At 38.5% G+C, this 18629-nt stretch overlaps 3 protein-coding genes across 3 annotated transcripts; 2 read left to right on the forward strand and 1 right to left on the reverse strand.

Annotated features, from left to right (window-relative positions):
• Positions 1-2736: 2736 nt before the first annotated feature.
• Positions 2737-5165, forward strand: LOC101315082 (trihelix transcription factor GT-2-like). Its single transcript, XM_004306551.1, has 2 exons — positions 2737-3122; positions 3399-5165. Exons 1-2 carry the CDS (start codon positions 2860-2862, stop codon positions 4828-4830), a joined length of 1695 nt encoding a protein of 564 aa, XP_004306599.1. The 5' UTR covers positions 2737-2859; the 3' UTR covers positions 4831-5165.
• Positions 5166-7607: 2442 nt separating this feature from the next.
• On the forward strand, positions 7608-8243 carry LOC101315375. The gene has a single exon (XM_004306552.1). The coding sequence runs from the start codon at positions 7671-7673 to the stop codon at positions 8241-8243; it is 573 nt and encodes a 190-aa protein (XP_004306600.1). The 5' UTR covers positions 7608-7670.
• A 422-nt stretch (positions 8244-8665) lies between these two features.
• Positions 8666-16591, reverse strand: LOC101290891. Its single transcript, XM_004306553.1, has 7 exons — positions 16236-16591; positions 15356-15385; positions 14359-14469; positions 13617-13704; positions 10210-10510; positions 10052-10106; positions 8666-9167 (listed from the first exon to the last, which is right to left on the reverse strand). The coding sequence occupies exons 1-7, from the start codon at positions 16368-16370 to the stop codon at positions 9093-9095; spliced, it is 795 nt and encodes a 264-aa protein (XP_004306601.1). The 5' UTR covers positions 16371-16591; the 3' UTR covers positions 8666-9092.
• Positions 16592-18629: the final 2038 nt, after the last annotated feature.

The raw sequence follows: 18629 nt of genomic DNA on the forward strand, positions 1-18629 counted from the left end.
CACGGGTGTTGGTCAAGATTCCAAGCCCAACAACCACCAATCACAATATGCATGTATGAGGACTGCAAGTGCATCTCCACCACTAGCTTGCAATATGCAGCCTTGCTAATCCCCCATCGACAACACTACTGGCACCACGTTGGTTGTCCTTCCTTTTGTTCACCAACCTCATAACGACTCAAGAGTGTCGCCTGCCCAACTGAACTCCTCATCACATCAGCTTCAACGAAGCTAAATCAGATTGAAACAACTCAATTTGATGTATGCACGTCAAAACTGGATCTCGCCATAAGCCGCTCGTTAACACCAGTAGGCAAACCGTGCTCCCGCAAAGGGTGATATGACACCAGCACCACATGCATTCCTTTCATCCCCCTGATGTCCTTCCCCAACAAGGCCACTATGCAAATCTACCACAAGCATCACACTGATTAGACTCACCACCAGACACTCAGTTCCTTCTGTCACGTCTCATTAGTTCGCTGCAAGGGCGAGCCCTTAGACTGGGCATATGAATTGTTCTTAAGTTGTGAAGAGAGGAAACGTTAATAGTTGTTGGAAGATCTCTTTCATTTTCCTTCCATCTAGGATTGTAGTGTTATTGTTCCCAATTTTCCTGAAAATATATATGGCATATATTGAAAATGAAAAAAAATATAACATTACTTACGTTGCTCTCTCCCTCATACCCTAGAGAGCGAACACGACTTTTCTATCTTCCTGTTTGGCGGCGTGCCTCGCTTTGCCGTCGGACGAGACTCCATTATCCACCCCTTGTGGGTAGGGAGTGTGGCTAGGTCTTTGACCTCTAGTTTTTGTGGTCTGTGAGAGGTTTGTTGAGGTTTGGTACGTTGGGTTCCATCGGTGGAGGAGGCGGTCATAGCGCATGGCTGGGATTCGCAATGCTGTGTAAGGCGCTGGCTTTTAATCTATGATCAGAAGCGGTAGTTGATGGTAGTTAAAGTTAATGGTGTTCAATTTGTATGGTTGTTGAATGGAGCTGCCTTTCAATCTCTGTTCCAATCGTTCTGGGGGTGGAGACAAAGGCGAGATCCAAACGGGTGAGGCACGGTGGGTGGCTGACGATGGTGTATGTACTAGGCCTCATCTGGGCTTCTATGGGCTGCGTTAAAGGGCTAGGTCCGATCCTGTTTGGGCCTGGTCTACTTAGGATTTTTAATCTAGTTTTTAGGTTTTCGATCTGTCATTGTTGAACCCGAGTCAATAAGCTTGATTGCTAGCAAATTTTGGGTTCTTGTTTATCTTTGTTCTCTTGTGCTTCATCATATGGTGATTACAATAGGTTGTTTTAGGGTGGCCTCACGGCTTGATTCTTATGTGACCCATTTGGGGTAAGTCATATATTTATAATTTCAATCTTTATTGAATAGAAGGTCGTTCATCCTTTCTCTCAAAAAAAAAAAATATAGCATTAAAGTATTCTAGTAATAGATTTGATGTACGAAGAAGAGGAGTGTATACCTGAAAATGGGGCTCTTGGCGCAAAGACAGTAGTTTGCTAACTTTAGGTCAATGAGACCTAGGTTGCTGACTTTGCTAGTCTGATAGTCTAGCATGGTTTAGTGGGAAGTGTTACGTTTGATGATTTCGATCTCCGTTGTTATTTATTAGGTCTGGTCTCGGCTGCTGCCTGTATTTGATTTGAACAACATTTGTCACGTTGCGTTAATGTTTGTGGTATGTGATTCAAACTACCTAATAAGATGAGATCAAGTCGGGTCTTGGTTGGAAAAAATTGATGGCAACGTGATTTGAGTCGTTGTCTTTAACAATTGTTTGTCAGTTTTGCTATGATGAAGATCAAATGTTTCGGTTTCTAATAAGATGAGATCAAATGGTTGGAAAAAAATTGATGGCAACCTGATTTGAGTCGTTGTCTTTAAGTCAGTTTTGTTATGATGAAAATGAAATCAATTCTAAGATACTATTTACACATATGACTCATTTGTTAAACACAATTTAAAATTTTACCTCCAAACGATCAAATGTTTCGGTTTCTTCAAACAAACAAACTTGGCCATTCCCATTTCAAAACAGTAATAATAGAAAAACACTGAAATTAGACATAATGTAAACCAGTAACATAGAGATGTACAAACCAGTAAACCGATAAAAACCATCACAAGAAAAATGAATCTAACCTTACAACAAACAATCAAAAGTAGCCGTATGAAAGCCAAAGAATCAAAACCTAGCAGACCGCAAAAGACCAAAAAGGGCTTACCTGTCCTTCGGCTTTTCAGCCTAATTCATCCGCAAACACAAGAAAACTAAAAATCCAACCAACTTGGTTGTCCCCAGTTTGTTCCCAATCTCCCACCTCCTCCATTTTTTTCAATTTCCACTTTTACCCTCGCCTCCAAATGTTTCACTTATCCATCAAAGCCAACTAATGTTGACCAAAAGTCAAACATGATAATGCCTCCAAGTTCCAATGTCAAACCTAAAAAATCAATCATTAATCCACCGTCTCCCAATCAGATCCCGCCACGTCGACAACCTCACCTGTAAATTTACGTCTTATACTTCACCCATTACCCTCACAAACCCTAGTTTTTACTGCCACCAATAAAAAAGAAACCCTAATTTTTTACTCCAAAGAAAAAAAAAGTATTTTCTTTATTTACCCAAGAGTAGGGAATAAAAGAAGAAGAAGAAACCCTAATTGACCCATAGCAATTACCGACTGAGAGAACAAATGAAAATGCGCGAGCTCAGTTCTTAAAGTACCCTCTGCAAAATTTTACCCACTTACCCAAGCAGTAGCAACCACCACCAAATTCACCTTCTTTCCTTCGGCAAATCTCTCAGCTGTTACAAACTGTAAAATCTTACGGGATGCTGGAAAATTCAACTTTCCCGGTCAATCCAAGCTCACCCACAACCGACCGGAGTGCCGAGGAGGTCGCCGGCGATGGTGGGTCGGTCTCAGTTGGGCTCGAGGAGGAAGAGAGAGCTGGGCTGGAGCAGGGTTACCGGAACTGGGCCGGTAACCGTTGGCCTCGGCCGGAGACGCTGGCTCTGCTGAAGATAAGGTCAGATATGGACGCGGAGTTCAAGGCAGCCAGCCCTAAATTGCCTCTCTGGGAAGAGGTTTCCAGGTGAGTTTTTTTGCTCTGTTTTATTGACTTGGGCTTTGAATGGTTGGACATGGAGTCATGGTTGTTTCTTTGCAGTCGTATGTTGTCTTTGTACAACATAAATTCGAGATTTTTGGGTTAAGTTTGCATTTTCTTTAAAGATTTCAACTTGGATTATATTTACAGTTGTTCATAGTAGGTCACCGGTAAAATGTTCGGTTACTGATTACTAGGAAATTAAATTAGAATTCTGTGTAATTGAAGTAAGAAAGATGGATTTTTTGGGATTGTGTTTAGGAAAATGGGAGAGGCTGGATATAGTAGAGACGCCAAAAAATGCAAGGAGAAATTTGAGAACATATACAAGTACCACAAAAGGACTAGAGAATCACGGGGTGCTCGATCAGCTGGCAAGACATATAAGTACTTTGAGCAATTGGAGGCTATAGAACAACACCATTCTGAACATCCTCCTCCCGCTGAAACAGTTCAAGCTTCTACAGCTGAAACAGCAGCAGCGAGCCCAAAGGATGGTGTTTCAAATGCAATCCCGTGTTCTTCGATGCAACACCAGCTTTCTAGTTTTGTTGACAACTCGACTCCCACCACATCGTGTTCAAGTAAAGAGTCTGAAGGCACGCACAAGAAGAAGAGGAGGGTGACTGAGTTCTTTGAGAAGTTGATGAAGCAAGTGATCGACAAGCAAGAGAATTTGCAGACCAAGTTTGTGGAGGTGTTGGACAAGTATGAACAAGAACGGATAGCTAGAGAAGAGGCGTGGAAGATGCAAGAATTGACTAGAATTGAGAGAGAAAGAGAGCTCCTAGCTCAAGAGAGGTCTGTTGCAGCTGCAAAAGATGCTGCTGTTCTTGCATTTTTGCAAAAGTTTTCAGAACAAGCAGCCTCAGTGAATTTGCCAAGCCAATCATGCTCAGTTCAAATTCCAAATCAACCGTCCTCTGTGCATTTGCCATTGCAAGCGTGTTCAGTTCAATTACCAAATCAAGTATCCTCGGCGCAACTGCCGGTGCAAGCATCTGCAGTCCGAGTTCAAATGCCTGCTAACTCATCTGTGGCCAATACAGTTTCTGAAAAGCAGAAAAAGGATGAAGATTGGGAGCTTGTGCGTAGGAGTTTGGAATCGCCAGACAAGAATAATGGTAGAAGTCGTACACCTACTAATTCTACAAGGTGGCCAAGAGAAGAAGTTTCAGATTTGATTAGGTTGAGATCTAATTATGATTTGCAATATCAAGAAAATGGAAGTAAAGGCCATTTGTGGGAGGAGATCGCAGCATCAATGAAAAAGCTTGGTTATGACCGGAATGCCAAAAGGTGCAAGGAGAAGTGGGAGAACATAAACAAGTACTACAGAAGATTGAAAGATAGCAACAAGAAAAGGCCCGAGGATTCAAAGACATGTGCTTATGTTGAGATGCTTGATTCTTTGTACAACAAGAAGAATAGTAAGGGTGAGAATCAAGCTGATAAGAATTATGATTTGAGGCCTGAGGAGCTACTGATGCATATGATGAGTGGGCAAGAAGAGCAGCAGCAGCAGCCAGAATCAGCGACTCAGAATGGTGATAGTCAGAACGTTGAGAAGATTCAAGGAGATAATGGAAGCATAGAGGGAGTGGGAGATGTTGCTGGAGATGGTTATCGGATTGTGGCTGCTAATCCTTCTCCAATGGAACAAGATAATCCTTCAGTGGCAATTATGAGTTGAGGTTAAGTGAGTTACTAAAGCTTAAGTTGATGTGTCTTGTTTTTGAAGTGAGTTGGTTTCCAATTTCTGGTTACCACATGGTTGTTGTTCAAATGTAGTTTTGAGAACTGTTGAGAAGTTTGTTTTGTTTTGTTTTAGTGCAGTGTAAAATGGGATCCTAGAAACAAATACTTTCGTCGTTTGTTGAAGGGCCTTTGTTGAATAGAAGATGGTAGTGTAGGGAGAGAATAAAAGGAGGGATATTGTAGTTGGCTGTTATGTGGCTTTTGGATGGTTTAACCTGTTTGTAAAAGTATGATTCTCATACATGAAATTTATGGTTCTCTTATGTTCATGCTAATCGCATTGTATTATGGTTAATTTGCTTGTTGAGTAAAGTTGGTTATATACCCCTTCACTGTAATCCTCGTCATATTTTATACAAAAATGAAAAGAGTTCATGCTTGTCTGTAATTATCTGGCTTTAGGTTAGAATTGTTTTTGAAGTCGATTTATGTGGTGTTACTGTTAGGCCAATCTGTTTGTTTATGAAGTTCACTGCTGATGACTCTGAATGGGTTGGGGCGACAGAATAGAGTGGCCTCAACGGCAAATTCAAGGTTAAACCAGGAAGACTGAGGAAACTAACTTCTTGGTAATATCTTTATTCCATATGCTTTCGGATTCTACTCGAGTGCTGTTTCTCCTTTTCTGTTGAATGGGAATTTTTTCAGTATCAAGACGCATTAGTTTTATACAGTAAACTAAATTACAATCTTCACAGTACTTTACATGAATATTGAAACTTCTTTTTTCGGTGCATCTATACTAGAATTAGGGTTCGTTAAGCACCTTGTTGGCAGTAATCTAGGATTTCTATTCACGTAGATTCTTGAGTAGGGTTAGCATGGCAATTAAAATCATTTTCTTTGTGTTCTAATCTTATTTTCCTATTTGTTAGATTGTTTGGTATTATTGGCGATTTGTGGACAGTTACCAAAAATAGGACGATTCGTCATTTGATTCTCTGATTTAAATGGGCCGATTGGTTAGTGTTGGCAGCAATGAAATCAGGTAAATGTTCATACGTAGTTTGGCGGCAGCTCGTTTTAGATCTTACTTTGAGACATATAAGGTTCGTAGGCGATGACATTAGTTAGTGATTGTCATCGATAAGATGATTAGTACGTAGTTTGGCAATGACTTTTCCGAATCATACAATAAGAACCTAAGAAATCTTCACATGTTGGCATCAGGAGTGATGTTATGTTTAATTTTTTTTTTTCCTACCACGTTGTCAACGAGATTTAAATACGTAACTTCTCTACTATTTAGTTAGATCACTTAATAAACATGTCACGACTAATCAAGAAATGGTACATTTGTAATCTTTTGTATTCGAAAAGACAAATGGGTATATTTATTCGGTTAAAAAATTTGTCGTTCCATTTAAAGCTATCGATTATTTACCATTAATGTCCTATATACATTTCAATGAAAATAAAAATCTTGGTATACAACTATACATCATGGGACTATGGAGTATGCTAGGAAAATAAATCCATAAACAAATAAATCTCATTTTTTGGCAACTTGTTAATCCGGTCAAAAAACAGAGGAATTTTTTCAAATGGTGTCTTAAGTTAAGTCCATTCATCATTTTGACATCTCAATCCTAAAAACTATGATAATTGTACCTCAACATTTAAACCCAACCCAACATTAGTTCCCTCCGTGATTGACATCGTTAAGTTGGACTTTGTCCATGGGAAAAATTGTCTCTTCATGTTTTCTCTCCACAAACTTTATCGGTTGAATTACGTCGTGTTTGGATAAAATAATTTTAATTTTCATAGAAATTTCAAAATCATGGGAATTACAATTCCATGAATTTAAATTTCATTAATTGAGAATTTCATTGTTTGGATTTCATGATGTAGAGTTTTAAAATGACAAGAATTTGTATTTAGACCAACCTCAGTTACGGGAATTGACAAATGACACTTATTTTGTGAGGAATTCAAGTCGGGAATTTAAGCTTCCAAATTCCACGATTATTTTCTCGTGGAATTAGCGATAAGAATCTAAACGGGGGAAACAGTTTTAAGGAATTGGGAATTCCTTAGTTTTGATTAAATTCTCGGGAATTCAGCTGCATCCAAACACACTGTTAGAGTTTCTCGACCTGAAGATATCACTATGAATGTGAGTCATATTACCTAGTTATCTTTGATTGTTCTATTAAGTATCTATGTTTCATGAACTTCTGTACTTGATACAAAATGCATTTTAATCAATATTGATTCTTTCTCTCACCGGTGGGTTGCAAAAAAACTACTTTTAATGATGGATAATGGCCAATGGTGTATTATAATTTCAAGATGTCTCTAATTTTTGTCTGAATCCAACACATGGCTCACCACAAATTCTGATATTGATGGGAAAATAGACATTATTCTGGAGGGAAAAGATTTAGGGAGGGAAAACATGAAAAGACAATTTTGCTTATGGATAAAGTCCAACTTAATAGTGTTAATCATGGAGGGAACTAATGTTCAATTATGTTTAAGTGTTGAGATACCATTATCATAGTTTTCAAAATTCATTGAAGACAAGATGTCAAAATTTGGAAACAAGATGTCAAAATGATAAATTGTTTTAATTTGGGACACCATTTAAAAAATTTCCTCCAAAAAAAATTCAAAAAGATAAAAACTATTTTCGAGATCCGAGCCAAAACTCCCACAGTTCCACACTTCAACTTATTACAACCCACAAACTCATCAACACCAAGCTACATCTTCTAGTCGCTGCAACTCAAGCTTCACTTCTCTAAGCTAAAAAGCTATAGCTTGTCTCCAATGGCGGACTACGAAACCCACCACCACCACTCCTCAATCCCAAAGGAGACAGCCCTGCAAGCCCTCAACACCATCATCCAACTCCACTTCGAGAAGACCCTCGAGAAGAAGCGATCCATCGACCTCCAAAAGAAGGAGCTCCAGAAGCTCTTCCAGCTCTTCTTCCTCTTCCTCGCCCTCGTCTTCCTCGCCCAGTCCTCCTCCTCCCGCCTCCAATGTCGCCACTGCTGGGTTCCCATCGTCCTCCTCTCCCTGTCCCACCTCATCTTCTACGTCTCCGTCGCTCAGACGCTTAGATGCATCAATGGCTTCAAGTACCAGAGGAGATGCCACAAGCTGACGCTGGGGTTGGCGACTGAGAAGCTGAGGGAGATGAAGATGAGGCTGGGGGCTAATGGTGGAGGAGGGCATGAGTTTGATGGGATTGGGGATAATGAGTTCGAGATTCATTATCAGGAGCCGCCTGAGAGTTATTTTGGCAAGTTTAAGAGGAACTGGGCTCTGCATTTTGGGTTCTTGATTGTTATCTATGGGTTCATGGTGGCTTCCTCTGTTGTTCTGCTTTGCTTTTAGGTAATGCTGTTGCCTTGTTGGGTTGGTTAGAGAGAGATCAAGGAGTAGATGTTAGGGGAGGTGTTTCTCGATTTGAAGGGTTGGGGAGAAGTTAATTCTCACTTTCGAATTTGATGTAAAATGTAGAATCTGGGTTGTCCTGTGAGATTGAGGAAGATGAAAGAGATTAATTGAGTTTGGGGCACCACTTTTAGGTAGAAAGTTTGAATCAGTTGAATGTACTACTCATCCTTCTTTTAAAGTTTTTCAACTGAAACTGGTGTGACTTTTGGAGAACATTTCCACTTTTGATTGGAATCTTTGGACCTTTTTAACATTCTCTTTGCAGTATCCTATGGTGTTGCAAAGTACTGAAGCTACATAGCTATAACGCTTGAGACGTCCAATTAGCACATTGTGTGAAATGCATAGCTTGAGCCAGTCGAATTAGTTCATTACGTGAAACACATCGCTAGACTCAGTCGAATTAGTTCATTGTGTGAGACGCGTCACAAGCAACTCTCAACTAATAGTTCTCCGACTCCAGAGTACTTTCAACTAAGAAATTTCAAGGAAATTACCAACTTCACAGTACTAACATTAATAATTTTGTTTGAAATTGAATTTGAAATGGTACCACTCACATATGATGATAAGTTGGGAACAATAGTCTCCTCGGCCCAGCTTGCCTGACCAGCTGTGGACATCTTGGTTGGGTACTACTTGGAAATGTTTCTTAAAGAGAAGAAAAGAAATGTGGAGAATGAAAAGAAATATATTAATTAAACCATAATAAGTACAATAAAGCTCCATTGTTATTATGAGCCCTGGTGGAAACTGTTACAAACAAACCAGACCTATTGCACCAGGTTATGCTGAGGATAATGCATTGCACAGAGAATTGTACGCATTGACACAATGCCTAAATTTCTCTGCTGCCATTTCCTGCAAAGAGGCAGAAGTAGGTTACAGAGAGTACTATACATGAAAGAACAAAACAGAGGAATTCCCAAACATAAATCACAAAATGATTTGGACATAAATTCTGCAAAGCAAGAGGGACTGGCGCACAAAGGAGAGAACAAAAAGTTGAACAAAGGGGGTGAAGCGAAACAAGTCATCATGCTGTGCAAGATGGAGAATGCAAACATTGAACTTCTAACAATGCCTGTTGGCTTCTCTCAGGATCAATCAGAAGTCAGGGAAGTATTTATGCCTAGCTGTATTAATATGATGATTCAAAAGATGAGAAAGATTATTTCATTGTATATGCTGATAAATTCTTCATTTTTGGCATTCTAAACTTTCATCAGTCCACATCACACTGTCCAATTTCAGTATGACGTATGCATTGAAGCATGAGATGATGTTTTATATTTTAGTGTTAAAAAGAAAAGAAAAACGTGCAAGTCATTATCGCTTCTTTTTGTTTCAACAGTCATCTATCACTCTGAAGTCTAAACAAACAGAATGGAAGGGATGTAAGCAGCTTTGTTTCTTGAGGCTAGACATGACCCATATCAGAGGGTTGGACACTCACACAAAAGGTGGTCCCCAAGTTTATCTGGTTATATAGGTGATGATTCATTGATTCATATACATTATATTCAGTCACAATGGCCTATACAATCTGAACCAAAAAAATAAAAATAAAAAAAAACTAAAAAAGGATTTTACTAATATAAAAATTCCTTTGAACCATACATGTTGCAGTGTTGGATAAGCTTAGTAGATGATAGGCTGACATGATATTCCTTTAGTAACCCATTTGATATTGAAGGACATTAAATTCGTAAAATTAACCAAAGATCATGAGATCAAAAACTGACCTGTGAAGATCCTTGATGCTTGTCAGGATGCCATTTTAAAGCTGATAAATGGAAACTGCCAGATAGAATAAGAAGTTTCAATAACTACTAGAGAAACTGTCGAATATATCAGATACCCGCTTCCTGCTAAATTATTGAAAAAGCACTAAAAAACTTACGCTTTTTTAACATCTTCGGTCTTTAAAGGACCTGTCGAAGGGAGACCAAGAATTTTTCTATCAGAACTTGATCCTATGGTACATTCTTCATCGTCAGTCTCTATGCCACTAATGTTTTCCCAACTTTTCTTTGTATCTTTCCAGCTTGAAGGCTCTCTCCACTCAAAGCCATATGATGAATCTTGAAAAGAGTTATGTTGTGCGTTAAAAGACCAAGTGTACCATCTCTTGCCATATGTCGCCTGAAAGATTGTCTCCGGATGGTTTTCGTCATCAGAGAAACTCTCTCTTTTGAGCTTGCCTGAAGACGTAAAAGAAAAAAAAAATCATAGTTAGGAACTTAGGATGCCAATAATGAATCTTAAATTGTTTTTTCTTAGTCAACCAACCAGCAGAGAAAAACATGTGGTTATTACATTCTTCCTAAAATCTATTGCTTTTCACAATAAGATCACTAGGAGATATAAATTTCTGAACTATGCTTATATTTGATCAGGTGTCAAATATTTGGAAATTCTTCACAGATAATAGCTACATCATACATGTACTGCAGGTTTTTATGATAAAGTTTTATATTTGGGATTGCAACTTTTCAATTCTCTGCACCCATATAATTCAGACAAGCATTTGCTGCCTTCTCAAGTACATGTCACTAAATATTAGACATTGATGAAAACATTGCAAGGGATGACGATAATACAATATACACCAGCACTAAAAGCTGTATAATTTATGTTTTATATAAGTTATTACCCACAAAATATGTACTTAGCTTATAGTAGATCAGAGTCTAGAAGATGGAAACTAGAATTCTAGGGTTTTTACATACGCGTCATATAATTCAGGAGATATGTAAATGTCAATCTCATTCCCCTTCCCACCTTATCTCATCCAGAAGGATAGGAGCATATCGACCACTACGTAGCAGGGAAAGAAATAAATGAATTTCCTATGCTACCTAGAAGCCAACCCCTTAAAAGGGTAACTTTTACAGGGCAATAATACCAGGGGAAGAGCAAACTGAAACCCACTGATTTGAAAGTAGAGCAGTCACTTTCAATTGTATAATGTTAAGTATAGTGAGATCCACATATAGCTGAGTACTTGAGTCTAAAGAATGGATACCCAAGCTTGAAGGGTGGACTGGAATGACAAAACTTTCAGGTAATTTTAACTTTACATCAAAGTGCCACAAGCCCAAAGCACATTTCCGAAATGGATATGATAGCAGCTTAGTGGATTATATACCGTCCAAACTCCAAAGGTAAAAATTCTTACTCGTACAGTTGCTCATGGTAAGGGTTAGTACCTCTGATTTGATACAGCAGAATAAGACTCCTTTTAATATTTCTTTTGAACAGGGCATAATTTTCAAGGAGAGGCTGGAAGTCCAAACCATTGGTTTCATAGCTGCTATAGCATTCACACTGTGTCTGAGCCTGTGTAGGAAATATAATACGAGCAGTGTGTTAAGTGCTAACCATGTCTTGGGTAGTTTTGTGGAAAAGAAGTTTTGATAATAATTGTGGGGATCTAATTCGTGTGTTGGATTTTGTTCTTCAGTGAACTACTCCATAGTCTCTTATTAAAGGCAAGCAACCTATACAATTAGGAAAGGGATTTACGATTGCAGCTGAACAAGAGGTATCACCTTTAAAACAACACATCTACCAGCTAAGCAAGCAAAATCAGCTCTGTCAAATCAATCCACATCCAGCAAAAATATCTCTAACAAGGTCTGCCTTGAAAAGCGTGCATCTCTGAGAAAATTTGCAATAACCACACTAGTGTCTCATGCAAATTTACTTTCTAATACACAGAATTCATTAAACAAAAGTGACAACATGGTCTTCAGACGACACTCGAAAACAATATCACTATCACAAACATATCTAAACCCATTCAAATTTTGGAACCAACAAAAAAAAAATTGATGTTTGCTTACATGCATGCAGAGTCAAAAGAAAGCTTACATACATTATATCAAAATACGTGATACAAATAGACAATAATAAGGGAAAATGCCCAAATGCACAAAAACAGGAATTTTAATACCCGCTTCAATGTAAATTTTTTCTCTTAGCCTATTCCAATGATTTTTAATAAAATTACGAGTATGTCCTCTTCTCTCTCTTAGACCTCCGATCTCTCTCTGTATCGCTCTCTCTCTCTCTCTCTCTGTATTAACCGCCGAAGCCTCGAAGGCGACGCTCCTCAGCCACGCCGGCGACGCTCCTTGGCCTCGACACGACGAAACTCGGCCTCGACGGCGACTAACCTTGGCCTGGACGGCAACGCTCCTCGGCCTCGACACGACTAACCTCGGCCTGGACGGCAACGCTCCTCGACCTCGACGGCGACGAAGCTCGGTTTAGACAGCGACACTCCATGTCCAGTCCATGAGAAATCAGATTTGAATCCAGATCCGGCGACGAAAATATCCACATCCTCCTCTCTCTCTCTCTCTCTCTCTCTACCCAAACCCTAATTTCCAACCAGAAATGGATTTGCAAGGTGGAGGAGGCCGGTGTGCTCGCCGTCGGGGAAGGTGGGTGCCCAGAGAAGAAATATGGGTGACCAGTTCAAGTCAGTTAGAGTATTTTTTTTTTTTTAATCCTTACATTTGAATATTAGGGTCAGTAATTGAGGATTGATAAATGATTATTGAGGTCAGTAAGTTATTATTTGAGGTTTGTAACCTGATTATTGAGGGTTAATAAGTGATTATTAGGTGTCAGTAACTGAAAATTAAGTGATTATTAGGTGTCAGTAACTGAAAATTAAAAGTTATTGAGGTCAGTAACTCGATTATTAGGGTTAGTAATTCGATTATCTTATGGTAAATCTTCTTTTCTATTACATTAAGCTGAAATAAGTTGATTATTAGGGGTCAGTAACTGATTATTGGGGGTCAGTAACCGAGTTATTGGGCTGGGGGTCAGTAACCGAGTTACCGGTGACCGGAGAAAAATTGAGTTATTGGGGGTCAATAACCAAGTTACCGGTGACCGGAATCCGGCGACCGGGGAAATCCGGCAATCAAAGTCCGGTGACCGGAATCCGGCGGCCGTTGACCGAAGTCCGGTGAGGTTCCGGCCAATTATTCTCTCTCTTCCACTTTCTCTCTCTATGCATGTTTAAAGGGTGAGGGTAAAATAGTATTTAAATAATATGGTTTATTAAGACCTTAGTAAAGATTTATGCATTTGGGCATAAAAAATATTACCATATATTGAAATGGGCTAATGAAAAAGATTATCATTGGAATGAGAAATAAGGGGTTTAAATTAGTACTAAATGGGCATTTTCCCCAATAATAATTGACGCTAAATGGTATTAGTGATGCAAGACAGAAAAAGAAAGATAAAAAGAAAAGCATTCAAGAAAGAAAATAGAAGAAAGCTTACGTTTCATTTTCTTGTGGTGGGATTTCTGAGCATGTCGATAAGAGTTTGATCTATGATTTTTAGGTGAGCTACCTGAAGCATCTTCAGCCTTTTAGCAGTAGAAACATACCACATATTAGTACATGAAAATAAAAACTGCAGTTTAGTCATATGCAATTAGCAGATATCATGCAGACTCCAAAACACAAAAATTAAGACGCAAATGTTTCTGCCTCTGACACATGATGGGGTAGAGGTATTGGAATTAAAACACAAATAATATGTAGGAGAGTGAATCTGAGAGTGCATGTGTGATTCATATACTTCATACACTTTGCAAGGATCCTTTGTGTTCTATATTTTCTACAAGGCCCTTAGAAAACTATGCAAATATCATCATGATTGACAACATTGGACATTTCTAGGTTCTAGAATCAAAATAAATTAAAAAGTAAACAAATAAATAAATCTTCATCACTGTGTTTGAGATATCTTTTCCAATGGCACTATATACATAAAGGTATATTCATATCCCAAACCAAGTTCACTACAACATAGCCGTTCAATCAAAATCTCCCACACTTACCCCTAGAGAACATTTAATAGAAAGAGCCATTCCAACGATCGAAGCATGGTATGTGCACATCCACAATTCAACATAATGTGAGAAAAAAAAAAAAAAACAAATACATTTGAAGTTGTGCGATACAGTAGCATAGGAGCACCTCAAGGAAATATAAACAAAAGTAATATATCATTCTACCTGAATGTGCTGATATGACACTTTAGGGCAGTATCCACAGTTGAAGAGGAGATTTTTAAGGGCTTTCTTTGCATCAGCCCGCTTGTGACGAGTTGCATATCTGATGAAATTCTAAATTGACATAATTCAAGTGTTAGAGATGCCTCGGTGTGGAAAACTATGAAAAACACAAGCACTGAGATGGAACAACAGAAATCTTGAGTGGTATAAGTGTTGGCATACTATAAAATCCCTTTTCTTATGACTGTTTACCATCAATGGCAAGAGCGAATGATTTCTTTTAATTGGTTGTTTTTTTTTTTGTCCTTTTTTTTCTCTTGAGAAATAGGGAATGACATGCATATTTAAATTCATTTATTTTAAACTGTTGGACAACCTAATTCAGATTATGTAGCCTCGTAAATAATGAATGGCTTAATACTAATACATGTTATAGAAGGTTAATGACCAACAGGGGATTGTACTCCAAAAGAACCACACAAGGTGTGGAAGCACCGCATTCCACAACAACGGGAGAAAAGGATAGGTAGAGGTGATTACCACAATCAGAATTCCTGTTCTTCTAGAAACACAATGGAAACTGTTCAAACAAATGAATTGGCAATAAAAAGCAATTCAAACATAGATTATATTGTTGGAAATACTCATGCAAATTCCTCCCAACCTACTTTTCAATAATGAAAGATGAATTTGGGAATTGAAATATTCTATAGGAGATCATCAGAGGAATAAATGTTTCTCGAGTTACAGATGAGAATTGTGAATTTGAATGAAGTATGAAATGTAGAATTTTAGGATTGTACTTCAGCAAACAGCCAAAGTCACCAACTTTTAAAAAGTAACAATACCTACTAGAATTATTATGTGAAAACACACAATCATTGAAAGGAAATACTAGAATGAAGATAGTATCAGCTTTTACAGCTCTAGCTCGCAAATATTCAAGTACTTTTATGCTTTACTACTATTCAAATAATTGTTCATGAAGTTTTAGTACCTTTGATGGTTGTTCTGAACTCTTCACATCCTGCAAAAGCATTTGATTGGTTATTCTCACAGAATGTTTGCTAGTTCTAGCAAGCTGATGAGCGAGAGGAGAAAATTGTAAACGTTTTTAACAGCTAACATTTACTGAAGCTTGGTAGATACATGCATCAATTTCGACAATCAATTTTAAAAGTTGCCTAAACCTTGCTCCAGGACTTGCAAGGCCACTTCTAAAACCAAGAAATCAACCACAAGAAGACCAACAAATTTATATAACAGATTCTCCATGTCTTGAAACAAAAATTTCACACAGAACAATGAAATTTAAAGATGACAACAAACATCAAACGTATAATAAACAGTAAACAGTTATGGCATCCTCATTTTAAAGAGGAAAGAAAGCGGGCAAAGAACACCTACAATGTGTGACTTCACATAAATGAAATCTGATGGAAATAAACCAAATCAATTGTTTTCATACGCATTCTACTTGTACAAACAGTAACTAAATGGCAAAAACGTATTCAAGGAGACAAGGCAACATAGAGGGATAGATTGTGTTGGACAATCCCATAAAACTGAAATCATCAAGTTTTTGAAAATAAGAATTGAAAAGGAAGAAAAGCATTGCTCCCACAACTCCATTGTCCTAAGAAAATGTAGTATTTTCCTTTCTAATATCACTTCTGATATATAAGTTCCCTCTGTTTTGCAACACTAAAAATTGCAAACCAATGTCTCTTTCAACATTAAAGCCTCAAACAAACACAAAGAATAAACATTTACAGAAAATACAGACATCCCTGATTCCTGAAATGAGAATTGAACTAAGGATCATAACAAAGAACCAAAATACACACATTGGTTAGTTGAAAAGATAAGCAACTCACAAAGTTCCATTTGTCTTTCCTCTTCTCAAATGAAGAAGGAGTGGAATGAAACGACGCTAAACGGGTCGCCGTACACGTCGACGGAATCAATGAATTCCTGAGTATCATAAAGTTTCTCCATCTGGGTACTTGCATTTGTGGAGGGGAATCTGGAACAAAGTAGTATCAAGTTTCAAGGTTGATACTTTTATATGGTTTGGAACAGGAACATCAAGCTATGTTCACGCTGAGGTTCTGTGGGTTGTGTTTCATCTAAAGCATTGATACAAGGTCAGCGTGGCCGAAGCTCTCTCCTCTCTCTCCCTCTGCTCCGACGCATACGCTTTCACAGATTCGGGGCAGGCTCGGTTTCGGGCTTAAACTCGAAAAAAAAATTGGGCTAAGTTTGGGGCTTGAACCGAAAATATTTGGGCTTTGCTAGGTAAAATATTTGTACAGGTTGGAAGGATTAGGATATGTACATATTTTATGTCGAGTCTCTCGTTAGGTTCTTGCGATGATTGTGATTTGAGGCAAGGACATAATTTCAGTGATATTTCGTTGAAATTTTCGTTTTTCTCATCTAACGATACATTTTTCTCTTCTCAAGCATTTCTCGTCCGAAACTCCTGATATATCGCGATATATCCTGATATTTTAGGAAAATACCTAAAATATCGATATTCATGAGAAACTGACGATATTCTGTCATAAGTTCGAACCTTGGTTGCCATTTCCAAATGTAAACACCTTAACCAACACTACTAGAGAGGGATATTGGTTGATTCATGCAAATTCTTCAATATACACACTTAATAACTTTCACATTTTTCACCCAAAATTTTATCAATCTCGATATTTCTTGATATTTCCATCGAAATATCAGCTTTTTGGACAATCGAAATTTCCATGATCATCGAAATTTTAATATTTGATTTGGGGTATATCATGTCCACTAACGTATTTTGTGATTTCATTAATGATCAAGGCTTAAAGGCAACCGTACAAACCCACTTAAAATGAAATGATTATATGTACAAGTTGTACTCTCAAAATCTAAAACCACCTGGTGTGGTAAAGTTGGTCGAGCTACTTAGTATGGAACCCGAATATGAGTCCCAACTCCTACCAGTTCATGTGCTTGCGGCGGAAGATTAGTCTAGCGCAGGGCCGGCCCTATGTGTCCGGAGGCTATAGGCGAATTTTTTTTGAGGCCCCCATAATAAATGTTCGGCAAAAAAAATTAACATAATATATAAGGACTATTTTCATTAACTCGATCATTTTATATATATATACAGACGTTATCAGGTGCGGATGTCCTTCCTTTAGCCACCGTACGGCACCGGCGAGGGCGCGCCTCCACCCTAGCGGACTCCAGTAGCTTCCCGACCTCTTTCTATCTCCGGCGAGTCCACCGAATTCCAGTTTTCCGGCCAGATCACCTAAAACTTCAAACAAAGTCAATCTGGCCGGAAAACTGGAATTCGGCGGACTCGCCGGGGATGAAAAAGAGGTCGGGGAAGCTGCTGGAGTCCGCTGAGGTGGAGGCGCGCCCTCGCCGGCGCCGTACGGTGGCGAACGGAGGGAAATCCGCACCGTAAGGCGGTGCGGACGTCCGTATCTGAAACGGACTATATATATATAATAAATTTACAGTATTTTAATATATAAAATAAATTTACATATTTTAATTTATAAACTGGTCAAGTCTTCTTGATCCAAAAATAATAATAATAATAATAAATAAATAAATAACTGGTCAAGTCTTGCTCTCCCCACCCGAGGTCCGGCCAGAGCCTTAGAAAACATGAACAAGAATAGGTCGTACATTTACTTGCAAGCAACACTTCATGGTCAAATATATATCCATGATGTCATAATCATGTTAACAAGCTACCCAGGCTTGAAGCAACTAAATGGCTTTGGCGTGACTGTATGGATTTTATTGTTTTCTATCACGTATTTGCATATATATTGTGGCTTCAGCAAGCACAGATGATACAAGTGCATTACTCCCACACGTCAAAGCAATAACAAATTGAATTGAAATCAGGCGCAACCTACCTACCTTAATTCTTAGCCTTCTTCCTTCTCCTTAGATACGTTATATATTCAGTCATCTATTTCCTCCATGGAAACTCAAGCACATCAATCACTATACATAAATGGCAAAGAGAGAATACTTTTGGGGCATTTACAGAGTGCAGAGCATTCTTGCAGCAAGTCTTCTTCGCAATAGATCATCTTGCGCTACTCACTTGTCAAATGGTCGTCCAGGACGTGAGGTTTCAGCTATGACAGTAGTATCGAATACAATTGGGCCTCGTGCTTATCCGACCAATAATGCATTAGGCTTGCGGTTATTTAGCAGCACCAGCAACAAACCATGTACAAAACTTGAGCAACCACTGC

Source organism: Fragaria vesca, linkage group LG7 (genome assembly GCF_000184155.1).
Source record: "Fragaria vesca subsp. vesca linkage group LG7, FraVesHawaii_1.0, whole genome shotgun sequence".
Taxonomy (NCBI): Eukaryota; Viridiplantae; Streptophyta; class Magnoliopsida; order Rosales; family Rosaceae; genus Fragaria; species Fragaria vesca.